A 23,118-nucleotide genomic window follows, 5' to 3' on the forward strand; every position below is an offset into this window, starting at 1 on the left:
ACAATTAAATATTCAATCACATAAGCATAATTTAAACAAGTGTGCAAATGACAATCCCAAATACAAACATGTATAGTAGTTCGGCTACTTGCCTACTCCACTCCTGGCGGATGCACTCAACCCATGAGTGTACTGGATTTCACTATCGGAGGTTTTTAATTAGATTAACCTCTAACCTCTACAGCCCTACACAAGGACTCTAAGATTTAGGCCCTACACAAGAGCTAAGGTCCTACACAAGAACCCGGTGCGTACACTGCCGTCAGAGGCTCCTGCAAGAGACTTTGGTTAGTTTTCCGTAAGCTAACCAACAACCACGGTCCTACACAAGGCCATACGTTTACTCCTGCCGGAGACTCCCATGAAGACTGACACGTAAACACTCGTGTTGGTGACCTACACAAGGATTTGATTTAGGCTCTACACAAGAGCCAATCCTACACAAGAACCTAGGATTTAGGCCCTATACAAGAGCAAAGGTCCTACACAAGAACCTAGGTTGAGTTTGGCAATTCAAACTCTTACACTCAATCCTACACAAGGAATGAGTGTAAAACAGACTCTTACTAATGACAATTTACTTGTCGGATTGAGTCCCTTTTGTAGCTCCGTTGTAGGTAGCTTGATCATCGCTCTCCGTTGCTTCAATCAGTTCCTTATTGCTCCCCTGATCATGATGTCGCTGCTTTGCCAAGGCTTCAGCTCTTAAATCAAACACCTTGCATGTTGTGCTCCTTTCAGGTGACCGAGGTGATGGGAGGTTGGTTGAATCTTCTATAACTAATGGGAAGTTGCATTTCCTAAGGGATTCACCTAGATGGTTCCTCCAGAGGATTTACACAATGGTATGCCAAGATAGCTTAAGTCTAATCTTTAGAAAATGGAGTTGTTCAAGCATATCTTCGAGGTGGAGGTTGAAATCCTCATAAGAGTGTTAATCTCAAGGAAGATTTCTTTGAACTCAATGGTATAGGGGCTTGGGATGAGGGATATGAACATGGATTTACCTAAGCTTCTATCGCACCAAAAACTCATCCAAATGCCCAAGAACCGAATGCTCTTTATAAAAAGTTCGAGTTCCAACGGTAAAAAAACAGGCAGAAATCAAATATTCTTGCTGGACATATTTGACTTGCATGTTCGATGCCATCGAACTTGACCTTTGATGCCATCAAAGGTGTCCTCAATGCCATCGAGAAAATAAAAAATAAATGCGATTTCTTGCTAAACATTTCTGACCTCAATCGATGCCATCGAGGGGGCCTTCGATGTCATCGAACTTACCTTCGATTTCATCGAAGATGGCCTCGATGCCATCGAGAAAATCAGAACAAAATTGATTTAGTTGATGGACAATTCTAACTCTCGATCGATGCCATCGAAGGCCCTTCCATGGTAACTTGATGCCATCGAATAGCCATCGAAAACTGTTGTTTTGGGTCTTTGTTTTCACAACAACTTCGCACCTCTTCTAGCCTTATTTATCATGTTCCACTTGGGTTCCTAAAGCTAAGGGATGATCAATTTGGTATTCCTATTAGGTGAAGATCATCTAGAGGTTCAAGGGATGTTTTGGGTCAACATTTTGGGTCACCAAGGCACCTCATTTACCTGTTCTTTGCTCCTTAATGCTCCAATGCTCCATCTTCACTTGTGTCTTCAGTTTTCATCTTCTATGGACTCAACTGACTACAACCCCTGTAAGGGCCCGTTATGCCCAACCCCCCCATAAAGGTCGTAACGGTCCATTCCAAGGCGGTATAGATTTTTTCAATAAAAAAAAGAAGACTGTAACGGTCGTTACAACCCCCATAACAGCTGTTACACCCCATATTGTAAAGGCAACGGTGGTAGCCGTTACTATCACCGTTATCGTTACAGAATACCTTGGTACACACACTCGGCCCCTCCCCTAACGAAGATCAAAGTAAATCATTTAAGGATCGAACTGAGAAGCAAACAACCTTGTCCTTTGACCAGCCCATCCTATCCCGATCTTCTCTCACCAAGATGCAATTTTGAAGACACTCCACAAGCACAACAAATTCCTCCACTTCCTCATCCAACGGGTTTCTTCGACGAGGGGTCCAAATGGTTACATTACTTTTGAAAGAGAAGTAACTAGATACCAAAACAGGGCGTAACGGTCCATTACAGGGCGGTATAGGTTTTTCAAATTTTTTCAATAAAAAAAGAAGACTATAACGGTCCTGACAACCCCCATAACAGCTTTTACACCCCGTATCGTAAAGGCAATGGTGGTAGCCGTTACTATCACCGTTATCGTTACAGAATACCTTGGTACACACACTCGGCCCCTCCCGTGATGAAGATTAAAGTAAATCATTCAAGGATCGAACTGAGAAGCAAACAACCTTGTCCTTTGACCAGCCCATCGTATCCCGATCTTCTCTCACCAAGATGCAATTTTGAAGACGCTCCACAAGCACAATAAATTCCTCCACTTCCTCATCCAACAGGTTTCTTCGACAAGGAGGGGTCTAAATGGTTACAATACTGTTGAAAGAGAAGTAACTAGATACCAAAACATCTACCTCAAAAGAGAAACTTGATAGTCTTGGAAACACAATCCGAAGATGGGCATCCCCGACCCAGACATCTTTCCAAAATCGAATTCCCATTACCAAGAGAGAACAACTCCCTCATTGAATTTAGCCTTCAAGGAAAAAGCCCTTCCAAATAGCAGGCACTCTATAAAGAGAAGAGTCTTTAACCCACCACCCTCCGTCTTGGCTAACATTCTTCACAACAATGACTCCTCTCCACAAGGCCTCTCCTTATGAACCAAATATCCACAACCATTTTCCCAATACGGCCTTATTCACCTTTTTCCATATCCCGAATCCAAGCCCTCCCTTCTACACACAGTTTACACACTTTGCAATACTTGTTCCTCTCTTCCATCTCCTTCCATAAGAAACCTCGTCTCAACCTTTCTACTCCAGCCAAGATGGATTTGGGACAACTGAATAGAGACAAAATATAACAGCATGTTCGAAAAACTGCCTTAATAAAAGTAAGACGACCATCAAATGATAGATATCAACGATTCCATCTTGATAACTTTCTTTCGAAGCACTCCACGACCACATCCTACAAATGCTTTGTCGACTTCCCTATGCATAGGGGCAACCTGATATAATTGGAGGGAAAAATTCCTTCCCTACACAAGGTATGTAAAAACGATTACATAATGGTAACGATGGCCACTATTATGCATTACAAGTGTCGTATTGCCATTACGGAGAAAATGGCTTGTGATGGCCCCATAACAATCTGTTACAAGGCCGATACAGGGTTTTTTCAAAACAAAAAATTGAAACGGCCATTGTGGCCCATAACGTAACTATAACAGTGATAGTCTTCATGGCCACCGTTATCGTTATGGAATACCATGGCCCTACACCCAAAAATCCCTACCATCTGACCCACCTCCTCCATAGACATTCCCACACCCAACATCTCACTCTTGGCGATGTTGACATTCAGACCCAAAACTACTTCAAAACACAAAATTAATATTCTAAGCTCGCCTACCATATCCTCATCCGCAATGCAGAATAAGATTGTCATCAACGAATTGAAAATGGGAGATCTGGGAACTCGTTTTGTTCACTGTAAACCCACAAAAAAAAATACCAACATCTTGCTCAAAGCTTCAGCCGCCGCCACCACAAAAAGGAAGGATGAAAGCAAGTCGCCTTGCTGAATTCTTCTTGAGTCTCAATGATTTGAAGAACCCCTTGGGGGATCCGTTGAACAACACCAAAAACCTAGTTGAACGAATGCACTCCTCATCCGCCGCCTCCACTTCGAGCCACAATTCCCAACAAACCCCACATATAGTTTAAGAAGCTCCAACTGACATGATCATAGGCTTTTTCTGTGTCTAGCTTGCATGCTAATCCTTTCGCACCTTCCCTAAATCAAGAGTCGATGCACTCATGGGCATAACAACAGTCTAAAATCTACCTTCCTTCAATTAATGCGACTTAAATTTTTGGATATGACACTGTTTAGCACTACTCGAAATCTGGTAACCAAAGTTTTTGCCAAAATCTTATACAGCCTCCAAATTTAAGTTGATCGATCTAAAGTTCCTTAATATTTTCACTCCTGCCACCTACGAGATTATAGTAATAAAAGGCGCTCTGAGATATCCAACAGGCAACCCCTCTCAAACAATTTTGTTGAAAATTCATAATGTCCCTCTTTACCACATCCCAAAATACCTAGAAGAACACCAATAGATAATAACCACCAGGGCCTTAAGCCTTATCCCTCCTCAAATCCACTATAGCCTACACCTCCTCAAAGAACGATCTTACCAAGGATACAGCCTTAGTATTAGAGGAGACAAAATCTAGATTATCCAGTAAAGACCCCACCCATCCCTCGACAGTTAGCAAGTCTTTACAAAAATTTACCACAACCTCGTATACCTGACCCTTTCCCTCTACTCTCCTTCCCACTATAACATTGTGGATTTTGTTGCTTCAGGCTCGACCGCTCGCTATACTATGGAAAATGTTATATTTTAAGCACCCTGCTTCAACGAAGTGGCTCTAGACCACTACCTCCACTTGATTTCTTCCTCCTTCAAATGGATAGAATAATCTTGAGATGGCTCAAACCTAAGATTTTTCTCTTCTTCTAATAAAACCATCCCCTTTGCCTTGATATCGAAGTCCTGAATCCCCTTCAATAAATCATTAATTTCACCCTCACAACTCCCCAAGACCTCCCTCTTCCAAACCAATAACTTGCATTTCAAAAGCCTAAGTTTCTGACTCAACCTGAAGCTAGCAAAACCTCCAACCTCAATAGATTCCCACCACCCTCTGATTTGCTTGGAAAAACCTCCTCCTCCAACCACATAAGCTCAAACCTAAATGGTTTTGGGCCCTAGTTCTCCTCTGCAAAGTCCAGAAAAATAGGGAAGTGATCAGACACTGGTTTCCACAGCACCCACATTGATGCCAACGAGAAATTCTCCACCCACCCAGACGCGAACAAAAACATATATCATCTAGACATCACTACCTTTTCTTGCCCATTAGACCATGTCAACTTTCCAATCGCTATCGGGAGATTGATCATCTCGTGAGAGTCAACCCACTCCAAAAAACCCTTCATGTTGTGCATGGTGCTCCTACCATTGGATTTTGGTAGGTAATCTCATGAAATTAAAATTTCCTCCCATTACATCACGAGCCATGAAATCTGCCCCAAGCTTAATTAAGTTCACCCCAGAAATCATGTCTTCCTGTTGATTGATTTGTCAATACATAGTGGCGAAGCACCACTAGAAGCCCGCCATGACATCCCGAAAGACCACCAAAGCCGAGAAGGAGCCTCCCACCAGTCCTTTTTAGACCAAATAGACATATCCCAAGCCACAACAATCCCCACAGCTGAATCAATGGCATCAATGGCCACCCACTCTTTTGATCTAACTCCCCACAAAGAATACATCATCTTCCTGTCGCCTACAACTATCTCTTGAAACGAGATCAATTGAGGCTTCCACCTTCGACAAACATCCCTGACCTTTTTTCCTTTTTAGCTGACATCCCAGCCTCCTCACATTCCAACTTAAGGTCTTTATTTAAGAACTAATCTATCCTTCCGACCCTTCCTGGATTCACTCGTTAGCCGCTTCGTGATGATGATTATGACAGAACACGAAAAAGAAAAAAAGAAAAAAAAAAAGGATATAGAGCTATACACAAGTCGAACCAAGTCGAGCTTAGCGCCGCTCGGCTCGGCTCGGCTAGTAGCTAACCCCAGCTTGAACTCGAATCGGTCATCGAGCATGTCTGGCTAGCTCAGCTCGGTTCGGTTAGCGGCTCGGGCCAATTCAAGCCGAGTTCGAGCCTGTGTGGCATTTTCTCAAACACGTAAAATGCATCTTCGATTTCTCACAAAATGCAAAACAGTAACGACATTTTACAGGTATTCCATCAAACATCTGGAGAGCAACATCAAAATATAACACCCAGGCGAGCAACATCAAAATCAAACACCCGACGTACCTATTCCTTCCTCGCCAACACTTCATTGAGTCATTTCATCAAACACTTGGCGAGCGGCATTCATATCAAAATAACTGAGTCACGAAGCTAATTCAATCCGAGTCTGTTTGAGTTGAGGTTCAGAGTCGAGTTGAGCTCGAGCAAGCTCGAACTCGGCTTGAAATTTTTTCGAGCTCTAAAAACCAGTCGACTTGGTCCGAATCCAATTTCGAGCCGAGGCGAGTCGAGCTTTTCCGAGTCGAATCGAGTAAGCTGACCGAGCTAACTCGACTTGTGTACAGCTCTAGAAGGATATACGACATGAGATGTAGTGTTATCTTTATCTGCATTATGAACCAAAGAGTTTTGCTAAGCACACACATGTGTGTGATAAAGCTTGTATGCACACCACACATGCAAGCATGGCACGTGGGTGCGAGAGCCAACCCTTCCATCAAGTTGGTCCAACCTTCTACATGTTTTCCCAAAAATAAAACTTGGTCCAATCAGCATGTGGGCCCCAATATTGGAAACTATTGGATGGGTTAGAAAACTAGGCCCAAATGTTTCAGAACAGTACATCTATTTTGCAAACTTTAGCCCTCTTTTAACATCTCCTTAAGTTTCACTGAAAAATTCCACATTTTCCCAATGTTTTCCTCATATGGCAATATTTTTCAGAGTTTCAGAGATAATATCGTTGATACATGTTTCTATATCCCTGGTCATCAATACATGTAACGCTACCGATACTCTGAACAATGGGCCCACCTGACTAGTGAATCAACCTGAATCTTGGGCTAGGAGATCAATACAGTGGTATTGTTCTGATGGATGGCTAGGATATCAAACCTGCCATGCCATGTTGGCACATGTCATGTGACATGTATATGAGCTTTATTGCACCTGCATGTACACTTAGAAAAGCCCATGAACTAGATCATTTGATTGATAACCGATAACAGAAATAAAATAGCATCCATCTGTGGACCAGATTAACACCATCTGTTGCTAATTTTTCAATCTAAAAGTCTCGAAATTTAATCTTCCTTTTAAATAAAAAGGGGGAAAAGGTATATAAGATGTGTCAAAGGAATGTATCAATAAAGAATCTCACTGGATGACTGGACCCACATTTCCCAAAGAAGGTTTTCATTCTGTACACAGTTCCTGGCGCTGCAAGCACATTTGATTATGCAAGGTTAAATTGGCAGTCATGGGGGTGCAAGACCTCAACAGGATCCAACGTGCAACCCGACCCGACCTAACTTCCAACCTAAGGTTCCCAACCCATATTCCCCTATGTTCAACTGAAACTGACCTGACCCAAATTTGCTCTAACCGAACCCAACCCGATTTCAAATCGGTTTGGAGTTTTCCAACCCAAAGACCCTGACAGCCTGACCAAACCCAACCTGCACTGGGTGTAATGGGTCAGTCAGGTTTGGGTTGACCTGAACCCAAGCCGCAGCCCAGGCAGATGCAAACAAGGGTGGGAAAAGAGGCAATTATTAATATTTTGGCATTTCATCATGCACAAAGTTAGTTGATGGCAATCCATACATTTGTAAATCATACAAATGGCAAACATGTACACCATTCCAAACCATCCAAATTGTGAACCCCACTGTAGGAGGGGCAACCTCAAAAGTTAAGTTGATTGGACCTGGCCTCTTATTAATGGAGGTTTGCTGACTTGGACCATTGACTAATTTCATTGTAACTGTACAATCAATGGCTACCAATCAGACAATCAGGATCATCCGTTCAGTAGGACTGACGATTGACAGTTTGATTCGAGATACAATTGTCGTGTGCATGCAGTAGAGATCATCATTCTCTGCCAGCTTATCAAGTAACTCCTCCAAGATAAACTCTGGGAAACCATGCTGGCTGCAAAAGGTTATAATTCAAGTGGTTGAGTTCTTCATAAGTTTTACCTGAAGGGTCCAGACACCCTTTGGACCTCGAAAGTCAGGTATGCCACAAGAAGTTGATATCCCTGCACCTGTAAATGCCACAAGATGCCTACTCTGCAAGAACAGACAAATGAAAATCTCAACAGAAGATGATATCATAAAACACATTAACTTTTGGAAACATCATAACCATTAAGTGGGCAGAGGAATTATGAAATCCCCAATTAAGTTTTAGAATCTCTAACCTTTTTTATCATCATGGCTAGCTCTTCAATCTGTCATTGCAGCAGTCAAACCGATGGGAATCAGTAAAACAGAAAGGCAGCTGCGATAAGAAAGTCTCCATCGAATACCAAAAATTAGGAAGCTTTGACAAGAATATACATGAAAACAATATTGATATCCTTAGACTTCCACATAAATATGGAAGTAAAATTATCTTATATCTACAAACTGCTGAATCCCTGATTGAAATCAGTGATGTTACATTTGAGACATTTGATTCGTATGCAATGTAAATTAATCAGCATACAAGCCGGGGATGAAATTGAAGGAGTTGAGACCGTGCATTGGTCACGGTCAATTGAGTCGCAGTAGTCCTATTGTGTGCTTCAATGGCCGCCAGACGATTGCTGATAGCGTTAAGTGCCTCAGCAATCTGTTCTAGATTCATAGTGGGATGTAGGCCAAAACCACGTCCAGAACGAGTGGGCATATACAAGGGAACTCTAACAGGAAAACCTAGATCCTAGGGTAATGTTATGAGAAAGATAGAACCAACCTAGAGATCAAATTGGATCCACTAAAAACACTAATATGAAATTTCAGCAAGCCTTTAACCACAATTACTACACTGAAAATTCAGCAGGACAACAATCTAAGAGTACCAAACTGAAAATTCAGCAGGAGTGTAACCTGAAAATTACAAACTGAAAATTCACCAAGGTGACAACTTGAGATTACTACACTGAAAATTCAGCAATGGTAATGTGGAGAACGCAAACTGAAAATTCAGCAAAGGGACATTCCAAACTAGGAACAAAATTCAGCAAGATGAACCTAGATTATATATGCAATGTATGCTCTAACAACCCTAGATGTAAATTCTACCTTAAATATGACTTTATCCTATGTGCAACACAAAAATCCTATGCTAAACCTATGGGCTTTGAAACAAAATTTGATGCAAGACACATAATTTAATGCCAATGTGGAGATTATGAAAGAGTCCATAAAGTAATTCAATTAACAAAAGACGCTAACCCGCCATGTAATTAAGAGTAAAGAATAGGAAATAAAATCTTATTTAACTTAAATCGCATGCCCGCATGCTAAAAAATCACACAAATCAATTAAAACAAGGCCCAATGGAAGGATAAAACTTCCAGTTGTTCAAGTCGACGGGTCCTCAATTGTTGACTTCGGCTGGGGTTGAAGTTGGATGATAAAAAGTTGATGAAAAAGATGATTTGAATGATTTTGGATAGGAAGGGAAGGAGAGAGATGAAGTTTTTGGGAAAATACCTCTTTTGGGATAGAAAGTAAGAGAAAAGGAAGATGATATATGGAAGCATCGCACATCCATTGAATGGGGAATGGAATCACACCACACCGAAGCTCCAAATCACATGAAGAAGAGAAAACCCAGGTTTTTTTTTTTCCAAAATAATAGCATTAGGGCTCCACACGGCCTCCTTTCTCTTTTATAGTCTTAAAAAAGACCTTTTACAAAATGAGAAGTGAAGAGAGAGAGAGAGAGAGAGAGAGAGGAAAAATGAGAAGTGAAGAGAGAGAGAAGAGGGGGGGAGGGGGGGCTTCCATCACATGTCCACACATGCGGGGCCCTTTGTGGCCAACTCTGAGGTGCTCACGCCCAGCCCTACACCAAGCATGCAATGACTCTCTTCCTTGCCTCTTTTCTATGATAGATTAGGGAGAGACTTCATACATTGAAATAGTAGTTTGGATTACATAAGAGATCAGTTGGCATAAATCAAAGGTACATATGTAATTTTGATTTTTTACTTTTAAAACTTGACAATATTTAGATGATGATCATTGATTGCACCGGAATTCAGGAAAGTATCATTCTCGATTGGTGATGGTTCTAGGATCAGATTTTGAGAGGACCATTGGTGTGGGGATTCCCCCCTCTTAAGTTTTCAAAGCCTAACCTACTTGGCCCCATCTAGGGACATTAAGGTTCGTGATTGCCACATGCGTGGTGGTCCCTCAGGCCTTTGAGCTCTGCCATGTAGAAGAGGTCTCATGGATTCCGAGCTAGACGATTTTTTGTTGCTCCTAGAACGATTGAGTTACGGCCCTATCCCATCCCCTGGGGAGAGGGATTCGTGTGTTCCATTCACAGCTCCAGTCGTTTTTCGGTTCGTTCCTTTTATAGCTTCATCAGGTCGAGCGATCGGATCATCGAAGTGGCAATGCCTTTCATTTTTTGTTCTATGGAGCTCCTCCCAAGATCCCCGCCTTTACTTGGTTAGTGGGTAGAAACAAGGTCTTGACGATTGATAATCTTCAAAAGGGGGGCATGTTTATCCCCAATGTGTACCCTTTGCAAGCGGGAAGCAAAGATAGTTGATCATCTATTTATACATTGTCCTTTCTCCTCGATCTGGTTGTTCTTCCTTGGCCACTTCAACATGTCCTAGATTGTGTTGGGTTCTCTTCCAAGCTTCATTGGGCATGGCACGGCGGGTGTGCGGTTAAGCCTCTCAGAACGATTTGATTCCCTGTTCTTCCGGCCGTATTGTGGGCCACTTGGCTTGAGAGGAATAGGCATTGCTTCCATAATAGCTCTAGGTCAGAGGAGTTCGTCCTGAGTGTAGCTAAGGGCTATGTTCTCCAATGGGCTTCTATGTTGAATGATGTAAAGGATCTTGATGTTCCTGCTTTTCTGGGGATGTAGTTTTGTTGTCCTCGCAGTTGTATTCTTTACGCTTGTGGGCCTTTCAATAAAATTGCTTTATTACCTCTCGAAAAAAAATTAGACAAGGATCCATTATTGGAGTTTGTAAATTAGAGGAATTTCGAAGAACTTTACACTTCCATTGTCTTTCAAATAATTGCCAACAGTTGGCAAACTATGAAAGCCCCATCTTGGAGCAAACACAGATAACATCCACCACCTCAATCAAAAAACTACAACATTCATCCCATACAGTAAGCATTTATACAATAGACATATAATCATTCAATATATATGTAACTTCAACAATAACCTAAATCCTAAACAAACCTCAAAAAATCAGATGTAAGCTAAATTCTAATCCCCTACAGAACTTTGAATGCCTAAAATGCATTCACAGTACTTGTCCCATAAGATACTACTGAAAATTGAAAAACACATGTGACCATCTACAATTCTCTTTTTTTTATAAAAATCAGTGATGTGGCATCACTGAGTTTCAGGCCATGGTTTAAGGCCCAAAAGGATAAGATCTTGAGAGGGGGGAAAATAGATATAGGCTCATCCAAAATGGATGTATGAACACAAAGTTGTGTCTTTACAAAAGTTCACACTGTCTCAAGAGCAATAAGAATCTAAGATGGTAGCACTGTGAAGAAAATAAAGCACGTCTTAAAAGAAAAATACCCATGAGGATGCTATGAGTCTTACTACTGTAATGAAATGAGGTATCACACAATGCTCAACCTGGGAACGTCTCCAATAAGTTCGAGTTTGGATCCCATACAAATGGGGCGTGATTCAGTAATCCAGAGCGTTGATATGACGGGCCCCACTCCAGGTGACCATTTGCCAAAAAATTCTCATATGGGAATTGGAAACCAGCAAATAGTCAGTTCCACATTGAACGAAGAAAATGCCAAATGGCTATGATAGTCCAATTTGGGATACTTTAATGCATGAGGCAGAATCCAAGGTCGGGCCCTTAAAACCAACTGTTAGGATCAATGAAACATGAGCCCAACTAGCACAATCTGAAAGTCAGAGCGCAAAAATACATTCTTGAGTTGATAAGAAAGCGTGTAACGAAAATTTCTCAAAATTCTGACATTAATTCCAGGAAATGTTCATGGGTTTTCAAGCTTGATGGCTGTAGATCAAGAATCTAAATAGAAAAGTGAGAATCTACGACGATGAAAGTAAGAAAATAAGCAATAGCCATGAAAAGGAAAGCAAAGAATGGAAGAAAAATCTCACCTTTTTCTCCAGAATTTGAGGTGGGTCGAAAATCTCAGACATCCCAACAGCTCCCACATCTTCTCTGAAAGATAACTTCTCTGCATAGCCCAGAGACATGGCTTCGTCTTTCTTTCTTGCAACAGAAATCCTCACCCCTCTGAAAGAGAGAAAGGGAGAAGGGGGGAGAGAGAGGGGGGGAGGGAGGGGAGTCCGTTTTCTTCCGTGCTTTTTTGAGAGTTCCGGGTGTTTTTACGAAGCGCAACACACCAAGCTAGGTGGTGTTGGGCGCTGTGGGGTCCACTGTGATTTTATATCCACGCCGTCCATCCGTTTTTCCAGATCATTTTATGGCATGAGCAAGAAAAAAGAAGAAAATATTGAGCTCAAGTGGACCACACCACAGGAAACAGTAGGGATAGTGACACCCACCGTTGAAACCTTCCCAGGGCCCACGGTAATGTTTATTTACCATCCAACCTGTTGAGAAGGTCAGATTGACCGTTGAAACATAAATATGAGCTTGATCCAAACCTTTTGTGGCTCCAAAGAAGGTTTTGATGGTGGGTGTTCAATCACCACTGTTTCCTCTGGTGTGGTCCATTTGATATATTGATCTGCTTTATTTTTGGGTTATGCCCTAAAATGTAATGGAAAAACGGATGGACGGCTTGGATAAACCAGGTACATCACGTTGGGCCCTACGACTCCCAACATCACCCAGATGGGTGGAATTGGGGTCACGACCCAATCGGCTTCCCCTTTTTACGTAGCTTATTCCCCAACACGAGGAAGTACGTGTTTGAGTCTAATAAAAGTTTACCACCATTTTAATAACGGTGGTGACTTATAATCATTGCACGCATGGCAAATTCTTATTTAATCCAGACAGTCCAACCACTCTGAAACGAGTAGATGTATCGACTCTAGAAATATTTGACTTTTTTCTTTGTATGTGGACCACTCAAAGTTTAATTTTGAACCATCCATTTGATGATGACCGCTTAGATGGTTAGGATTTCTTCTTGCGTAGCTTATTCCCCAACACGAGGAAGTACGTGTGGAGTCTAATAAAAGTTTACCACCATTTTAATAATGGTGGTGAGTTATGTTCATTGCGCGCATGGCAAATTCTTATTTACTCTAGACAGTCCAACCACTCTGAAACGAGTAGATGTATCGACTCTAGAAATATTTGACTTTTCTCTTTGTACGTGGACCACTCAAAGTTTAATTTTCAACCATCCATTTGATGATGACCGATTAGATGGTTAGGATTTCTTAATCAGTGTGATTTTCTGGCAGTGCTCAATCAGTGTTTCATAGTGTGTCTGAATTTTGGATAGTGTTGATCACCGTACATTGTTTTACTTTTGGAAGATGGTGGTGAACAACCACCGCAATCTTCTCGTGGGAACTATAGAGTGCTTTATTCGGTACTCTGGCAGGGTGTAAATGTTCGTACACAAGCATTTAGACATTGCATATGGGGCGTACATACCACTTGATTAAACCGTGGAAGTCATGGGACCCGAGGTTGACAAGTCATGATGCAAAATGCATAACTATTCTCTCACGTGATTTGTGGACAGTTGTTTCTTTAATTTGGACAGTTGGTTACGTTTCATCTCAGCTTATGTTTGATTTACCCTAGCAGGGTGTGTTAGGTAAATTGAAGAAGAAAAGTCTAAAATTACTAAAGGCTTGTTTGTTAACTCTGAAAAAATATTACTTAATACGGAATTGAGAAAACGACATGTGTTAAGTGTTGTTTGTTATCGTTGAATTTGTAAAGTACTACGGGATTTTTTATTGAATTTTTTCTTAGATAAGAGTTTGACTTAATGGTGAATATTGAATGCTCTTCATGAATTTTTGTATATTAAAAAAAATTTGATTCCAAAATTACCTATCCTTAAGTTACTACGGAAATTTTTATTCTCTTTTGTATAGATTGCATAATACATGACCCAACTTTTTACATATGTGGAACTTTTTTCGCCCCATCATAATTTATGTGTTAGATCCACACCGTCCATCAACTTTTTCAAATTATTTTAGAGCATGAGCCTAAAAATGAATGAGGCATATATAAAATTCAAGTAGACCACACCATAAAAAAACCAATGAAAATTGAATAATTATTGTTGAAACTTTCTTATAATCCAATGTAATGTTTATTTCCCACATAAACTTTTCATAAGGCCGTACCGACTTGGATGAAAAAGGGAAAACACAAATATCAACTTGACTAGGACCTTCTATGGCTCTAAGAAATTATCAACGGTAGGTACCAATTCACCAACCTCGACTGCTCGGCGACAGGCCCCTCGAGGGCGGGTCTGGCCCTCGACAACCTTAGAAGATTCCCCCAGCGAGTTGAAGAAGGAGGGCCATCCTTCCTAGTAGCCCTCCTTAGCCTCTCTAGCTCGCCCATGGAGGGAAGCCTCATTCCCTTCGAACGAGTCTTGCCTGTCATTTCTACAAAGAGAAGATATCTACATCAGATAAGAAAAAGGGACACTCAAGCATAAAAGCATAAAAGAATTAATCAACTACAATGTACCTACTAGTTCGACTGTTGATAAATTGACCTAGTGCAAGGATGAAGGAGTGATCAGTGTCACGCCCCAAACTCGAAAATCGGACCCACAAAATTCTCGATCACCGAATCCAGTGCCGACAACCTACTTAATACCCCATTCTTGGCTCCAGCGCTCATACGCCAGATTCCGATCCTAGAATCTTACAAGGAGGATTTTTCAATGTACATTTATCTTGTAAGAAGCATAACCACAAGTTTACCCAAATCACAAAGGCAACATCATTATCACATATCCACTAATATAAACAGTTGAATATAATGTTGAAAGGAAAATACAAATGTAACGTCTCGAAAAAATCCGTACAAAGACCCGAGTACCACCTCAGGCAGAAATCACTAAGGACCGAATCCCTTAGAAATTATACGAAAATTAATTAAGTACTAAACCGAATTAATTGGTAGATTCTTAAATTGCTTTCTATACAAACTGCAAGACCCAAAACCAGTAGAATCACTAACTCTACATTACCTAAAAACTTAGGATCATTCTCAAAACCCAGTTGCTCTTGCGAGCATCTTGAAACTCCGTATCAGACCTGAACCACGCATCGAAAGTCCAATTACCGCGAAACTAAACGGTTATGACCGCCTTACTGGGCTTGACGACCATCTCAGAAATCAAGTCTCAATAATATCCAGAAACGCACAACTTGAGCCCAGAGTGAAGTGTGTGAGAAACGCGAATATCTTTAAAAAATGAACTCAAACTGAAGTGAATTAGGCCGTTCGCTTGCAGGCTAAATTTAATATTTCAGACCGTCAGATTCTGACCCAACTATACCCTTGGATTAGGAAAAAATTTTAACACATGTCAGTGTACTTGTGGCCCTGATCGAGTGACGATAGCCGTTGAACTGAAACTGGTCCACCGCGGTCAATCCGTAAATCTGATCGGACCGAAAACTTAACCTGATATAGATCCATTGTCAGGAAACTTTCTCTAGACCGTATGCAGAAAAAGGGCCCCCAAATGAGCTCTGTTGGCCCGAAACAGCCACCATTTGGCTATAACCTAGGTATATCATGTCCCTGGAGCCATTGACATCAGTTCTGGGCCTATATAAGGGCCTTAACCCACCCCTCTCTCATTCCATACGAATTCCCTAAACCCTAGGAGAGAGGAGAGAAAAGAGAAGGAAAGAGTGAGGAGAAGTGAGAGAAAGTGAGAGAAGTTGTTGGGATTCGATCCCGCCACTCCACGTGCTAAATCATCCTACCTGCATCGCTATACCAGCGATTTCGATTTCGTTCTTGGGTAAGAAATCCTAAACCTAATCTGTTTTAGGTATCCAAATAAAGTAAATGGCGAAATAGCTAACATATTTCATGATATAGGTTGCCGTTGTGCCGTAGACGAAGACTTAGTGTTCGAACTGAGTTTGATACGAGTTTACCAGCAAAAGGTGTGGACTATAAACGTTTAGGTTATAGTTTTCAAGGCTTTTACTGTCAGTTAATGATTTATGACTGACTTTATTACTATCACATGTGCTTAGATGCGATGATTTCCGTATATTACACGTATATCTAAACTATGTTGAATATAATGCATTTTATGTATTTGTTGAAATATTTAAATGAATACGGAATTATGATTTGTGCTTGCTATGTTTACTTATTGATAATACATAATTATTGTATGTGTGGCAACTCCTTCTGAAAGGATTTGCTATAATATGTGTTTTAACTAATATATTACGTGTATGTGATGTGTAGTGTAAGTGTTTGATAAAATGCCTGAATGAGAAAATGCTTGTTGAAATATAATTAATGAGGGCGTTGAGATAGGTTCTCAATTCCCTTATCTATGGATATAGTTTCCTTTATGTAACTTATCTTACTATTATGTGATTTATGGATAAAATGTCTATGTATGAAAACACGTGTACAATTTGTTTGTTGAAATGCTCAAATGAGATTTATATTTAGATTGGATGTCACATGCTGTCTTTGACTATCACATGTGAATGTTATTGTTTGGAGTGTGATTGGGGCTACGATGTAGTCCAGGCAATCGGTAACAATTTACGATCGGTAGCCGAACTATTTTAGCCACGATGGGTACGTTCGATGAATCTGAGTCGTATGGTAATTATCGACAGTGGTTAGGCCACGCGAAGTGCTTATGCACTCCATGTCGATTAATTCAATGTGCGCTCGTACTAATCGAGCTTGTCAAGTAACCCGATTGACATAATGTATGTTCACCATGTATAGACACTACTGCTTGAATCTAAGGTACTAACTTACCAGTAAAAAGCCCGTTTAACCATGGTACTCCGATCCGCCAAGTCTCATGAGCGGGGCATGGTGGTATGGGACACTGTGGTCGAGCTGTCGGCCTACGCTGGGGTGACGAGCCTCCCCATAGTGACCAGTGAACAACCCAAACTCGTGAGCTGAATATGGTGGTATGAGACAATGTATTCAAGCTGTCAGCTTATGATCAAGTGACGAGCCTCTCGTAGTGACCTCGAGTATACACTAGGACTACGCTAAGGTGATGAGCCTTTCCGTAATGACTTCGAGTATAAACTAGGCCTACGCTGAGGTGACGAGCCTCTCTATAGCGACCTAAAACTTGCTTATTGTATATGACAAACTAGGATTGACGACCCTAGATGGATCATCGTTTGGGTAAATGATATAAATGGAGGTACCTTAGCTTCTCAAATCTGCTGCATGAATAAACTTAATTAAATATTAACTAACATGATCATGCACCATATTGCATGTGCTTTGGCGAGGAAGCGCACGTTTAGGGAGTTTGCAATGTGCGACCGTGAGATGATGTCGCTGAGGGAGTGCAGGCGAGGGCATGCATCATTACAGCATATCACTCCTGCATTAATAAGAATACTTAGGATATGATTGTTGTACTGCTTTATCATTACTGCTTGACTGAATTGATAACATGTTAACCTTTGCCTTATAGCTCCACTGAGTTGATCACTCACTCTCACTTTGGGACGGTGTTTTAAAATACTAACCAGACTCTAGTTTAGTTGCAGATGGTGACGATACTTACAAAGCGGAGCCTGAATTTTATAATGACGAAGAGAAGTTCTCCTACATGTAACTCTCTGGCGGGTCTATGTAGATCTGGAGTTGCGTCGACAGGATTACAGGGTTGCAAACTAGTTGAACACTACATTGTATCGTTTTATGAACTTTGGAACTATACTTGTAATTATTTAACCTGGTGACATGCTCATGCTCTGGGGACTTACAATCACTTATATGTTTTATATACTTATCACAGTCTTCTGCTTGCGTAATCTAAATGTCTCTAGAGTATGATATGCTGATTTGGTGTAATTCCATTCATGCACTAATACGAATAACATTCAATCATTATTATGTATGTTGCATAAGTGATGCGTTATAATTCGAGAGTTGGGCATCTGCTCGACCCCCAATTTTCAGGGCCTTACAACATATATCAAAAATCAAAGCTCCAAAAGACGGCTGTATGCTCCAAGCTCAACGCTGCTGCGACCCAACGCCACCTGCACGCATTTATCGTGCATAAGCTTATAGAAAGCTCAGAGGGTGGTGCAAGTGTGTGCACAAGGTAAGTGTCAAGTATTCAATACAATGCCATAATCATATAATATTAGAAATATTGGCAAGATCATGAATCATACAATGTTAAAGTGCGCAATACAGATCAGCTATATAAATGAGGAGTCATAAAGAGTCAAATATCAGATGTCGAGGATGCAATGCAATATATAATTCATGATGAGTTCACGAATACCGTCAGCCGTATCTAATCCATATAAATGTAGAAATATAGTAACCCAAAATATCATATGCCGTGAATGTAATGCAATATGCGGTGCGAATGGAATGACCATGCTGGAGTGTGAAGTCGGGATGATAGTACGAGTATTGCAGGCTACGGGGTCCACCATAAGGGATTTCTATCCAAACCAGTCTCATACCTAAATTTAGATAGTCAGACTCATTGTGGTAAACTCCTGATCTCATGTTAGTCGTGCGCCCCAACCAAAATCCTAGCTATTGCGAAGGTATACGTAACAAATAGTTACGCACCACCAGCCCGAGTGGATAGTGAATGAATGAATAAATGAGTAAAATGCTAAGTATGCAACTCCTGCTCCATGAATCAATACTGTACATCTTTAAGATCATCACCAGGGTCTAGTACACTCCAAACTGGCTACCGCCCCAGCCGGCTGCGTAGCCTAGCGAGTAAAAAAGACCTCACTATCCACTTGCTAGCAGTATACCAATGTCTACCCAGTTCGTTGAAAGCGGACACATTTGGGAGCTGGTCAGACATAGCCTAGCTTACAGCCCCCTCATTCGGGCGGATAAGGCCACACCCCCTCCCAACCGACCACGATACAGTGGAAGACGCGACCTACTGGTATTCGGCACTCAGGCGCTCATGTATCCACTCGGTATAGACATTGGGGCGTCTCCTGGCCACGAAGGTTTAGGGACTTTCACCCACGGACATCTAAAGTGCCTAGATGCTCGAATCAAATATTTTTGGTGTCCCATCTAGCCATCCACGACATGCCTGTGGAGGCTACGGCCCTGATGTTGCTAGGGCGTACAATAATCACAACACACAATGCAAGATGCATGAGTCATACAATCTAGTCATGCATCAATCCTAAGCATACCGTGCGCTCATGTGAGACAATTTTTCCCTATTAGGGAGTCTCATAACAACTTATCCAATGACATATGCAATGGTCAACCACATCTCATAATAAACATGCAGATGATGCGTACGGGCATGTATCATGTTGTTATGCTGTTACATACTCATAATCGGTATCGACAATCGGCACCGATAATCGGCCTATGCAATCGGCCTCGACAATCGGAATCGACCTCGATAATCAGAATCAACCTCGACAATCGGAATCGGCCTCGACAATTGGCATCAATAATCGGAAACGGCCTTGACAATCGGCATCGATAATCGGAATCGGCCTCGACAATCAGCCTTGACAATCGACATCGATAATTGGAATCGGCCTCGACAAATAGCCTTGACAATCGGAATCACCCTCGATAATCGACCTCGACAATCGGAATCGACCTCGATAATCGAAATCAGCCTCGACAATCGGAATCGGTAATCGGCCTAACCAAGGGTCTAAGGGAAGGTCACAATGTGGATATTTAACCATCATCGCCCATTAATGTGGACATTTAACCATCATTGCTCCCAAGGAGTGGCCCACATAGAGCCAAACGTATTGTGGGCCCATGGCCTCACACAAGAGTCTCATACATCAAGCTTGATGGCCGCATCACATAGGCCTAACACACATCACTATGGGCCGCATCACATGGGCCTAATACACATCACTATGGGCCACATCACATGGGTCTAATACACATCATTATGGGCCTCATCATATGGGCCGAAAATACATCTTAATGGGCATCATCATATGAGTCATAAATACATCACATCAGGCCTTGCCCATGGGCCTTGAATACATCACAATGGGCCACAACCCATGGGCTTCAAATACACAATAGGTGGGCCCTACACATGTGCCTAATATACATCACAGGTGGGCCCTGCACATGGGCCTCATACACATCAAGTGGGCTGCATCAATGGGCTGCACTAATGGGCCTCGTGCACATCAAGTGGGCTGCATTAATGGGCCGCACTAATGAGCCTCATACACATCAAGTGGGCTGCATCAATGGGTCGCACTAATAGGCCTCATACATATCAAGTGGGCTGCATCAGTGGGCCGTATACACATTAAGTAGACTGCATCAATGGGCTGCACTAATGGGCCCTATACAAATCAAGTGGATTGCATCAATGGGCTGCACTAATAAGCCTCATACACATCAAGTGAGCTGTATCAACGGGCCGCACCAATGGACCTCATATACATCAAGTGGGCCGCATCAATGGGCCGCACCAATGGGCCAAATATATACATCAAGTGGGAGATTGGATTACACCTAAAATTATTTCAATGGATGCAAGTGTAACATGTGTATCACTGTACACTATCATTCAATGGGGCACAAGGCTCACTAATGATGATCAACACTGTCCAAACATTGTCCATGTAAATCAGCATTGTCCATACATTGTCCATGTAAATCAGCACTGTCCATACATTGTCCAGCACCGTCCAGCCCAATCTGGATGGTGTGGATGAAATAAATTCATCATGGTGGTGACACGGCTCAGATGGGACCCACAGAACTTGCTGACGTCTGTACAACAACAATGACTACTGGGCCAGCCATCAAATGGACGACGTGGCTAAAACGCGTGCATCAAGGTGGGCCATACATCCATCAAAATGAATAGACGATGTGAATACAACACATTCATCAAGGCAGACCTCATACAATCAGGGTGCATCCATCTGCTATGATGGACGGCGGATATAAAATAAATACAATCAAGGTGGGATCCACTGCATAGATGGTGTGGATAAAACCCTTATACCATGGTGGGATCCACTGCACAGACGGTGCAGATAAAACACTTACATCACGGTTGGCCCACATAGTAGAAGGACGATCTAGATATCACATTCCCCAGATTAGACCAACATAGCCAGCTGACGTCAATTGCAACAACTATGTAGCTGATGTGAGATACACCATCCAATCTACTCTCACGCATGTGGGTCCCACGAGGGCCCACCATAATATATATTAATATATACTATATAATATATATACTATGAACAATACATCATGGTGGGTTTCCACGTGCCTCACCAGGGACGATGTGAATATGTAATACATAAATCAAGGTGTGTCCCACCTGCCACACGTGTCACACGTGTGGGGTGGGTCCTCCCTCTTAAACAGATGGACGACATGAATAATACACATACCTCATGGTGGGGATTCATCGTCCCAACCAGGGACTGTGTGGATAAAACCATACGTCACGATGGTCCTCACAGCACCGTCCAGATGGATGGTGCAGATAAATACATCACAGTGGACTCCACAACCACGTGGCTGGCTGGCTGGATGGTGTGGGAAAAACACATACATCATGGTACGTCCCACAACACACCATCCAGGGATGGATAGTGTGGATAAAACCCATATATCAGTGGGTCCCACATACACATGGCCCCTGATGGACAACGTTGATGAAACACTTACATCAAGGTGCCCCAGCACCGTCCTCTGCTGGACGGTGTAGGAGCAACACATCAACACAAGATGGGCCCCACACGCTGCCATGGTGGGGTCCACGTCCAATGGATGGACGGAGTTGATAAAACCCATACATCCGGGTCGGCCTTACCCAGCACATCCAGATGGACGGCTGGATGGCATGGATGTACTGATCAGGTGGGCCACATCATCACCAGAGAGAGAGAGAGGGGGGGAAGGACCCTGCCACTATGGGCCCTCCCTATACAATGCATACATCAAGATGGGTCCCACTATATGTGGGCCCTCAAATCATCAAAGATCAAGATGATGAACACCCACCTTTGATCTCCTCTTCCTTCTTCTGCCTGTAGCCTCTAGAGCTCCAAGGGAACGATTTCAACGATCGAGATGATCTTTGGATGGTGGAGATGGGAGGTAGGAAGATGGGCCACACTAGCTTCTCTCATGGAAGCTTGGACGTGGGTTGCTTGGAGAATGGGGGAGAGAGAGATGAGAGAGAGAGGTTGTAAGAGAGAGGGAGAGATGGGTGAATGATGGGTGTGAGTGATGGGTGTACTTGGTTGTAAGAGAGAGAGTTGACTTTGGGGAGGGTGATTATACTTGGGGATAGGTGTTGTACTTTGACTAATGATGTGATTGATTTGACATATTTATCTTGCGTTTGCAAATGTGCAGAGTTTTCCTCGAACTGAACGTGGGCCCACATCTCCTGGCCCGGGTATCGCCTCAGCGCGTGAGACGCGGCGTCGGAACCACAGCGATGACACGGTCGCAAGGATACAAGTCTCAGGTCGAGCCGACTCTGAAATACGGGATACAACTTAGGATCACGTGCAAACGTCGGTTACAAATCGCGGGTCGTCGAAATTCGACCGGGAGGACTGCAGAAGCCTACGGAATGGTACAATTTAGGATACGGGTCTTACAATTAGCCTCCTCTAATTCCTTTTGGCCAAGCTTCGCTCCTTCACAAGTTTGACATACCGAAGTTGCAGCTGGGAGAGATGGGGTTGCCTCCGGAGAAGGGTTGCAAGAAAGCACGACCAAAGTTAGTAAACATACATCGACGTCCAAACAGTATGAAATGACTAAGGCTACAGTTCGGGAATTCTGACCTATAAAAGCGAACTGGGTGGGAACTTGAGAACATATTCTGCCCACCTTCTCTGTCGAGGCCTCCCACTCCCCTGATGTGAAAAACCGTTTGTCCTTCCAACCTTTTGTTAGAGA

The 23,118-nt window shown here is 42.4% G+C and overlaps 1 protein-coding gene across 7 annotated transcripts in view; it reads right to left on the reverse strand.

Moving 5' to 3' along the window:
- The window catches only part of LOC131255703 (NAD-dependent protein deacetylase SRT1-like), a 46,951-nt gene extending 34,644 nt beyond the window's left edge, over positions 1-12,307 (reverse strand). For 6 of the 7 annotated variants that reach the window (XR_009176257.1, XM_058256499.1, XM_058256501.1 and 3 more), the window contains exons 1-3: positions 12,135-12,307; positions 8,200-8,229; positions 7,976-8,068 (exon numbers count right to left, since the gene is read on the reverse strand). Coding sequence is in view for 6 of the 7 variants with exons in the window: in XM_058256499.1 (XP_058112482.1) it covers positions 7,976-8,068; positions 8,200-8,229; positions 12,135-12,233 (222 nt within the window). In the remaining variant the exon portion in view is untranslated. Of the gene's footprint in view, positions 1-7,975; positions 8,069-8,199; positions 8,280-12,134 lie in introns of all 7 variants that reach the window. The other variant, XM_058256500.1, reaches the window with a different exon arrangement.
- Between the last annotated feature and the right edge of the window lie 10,811 nt (positions 12,308-23,118).

The sequence above is a fragment of the Magnolia sinica genome, chromosome 9 (genome assembly GCF_029962835.1).
Source record: "Magnolia sinica isolate HGM2019 chromosome 9, MsV1, whole genome shotgun sequence".
Taxonomy (NCBI): Eukaryota; Viridiplantae; Streptophyta; class Magnoliopsida; order Magnoliales; family Magnoliaceae; genus Magnolia; species Magnolia sinica.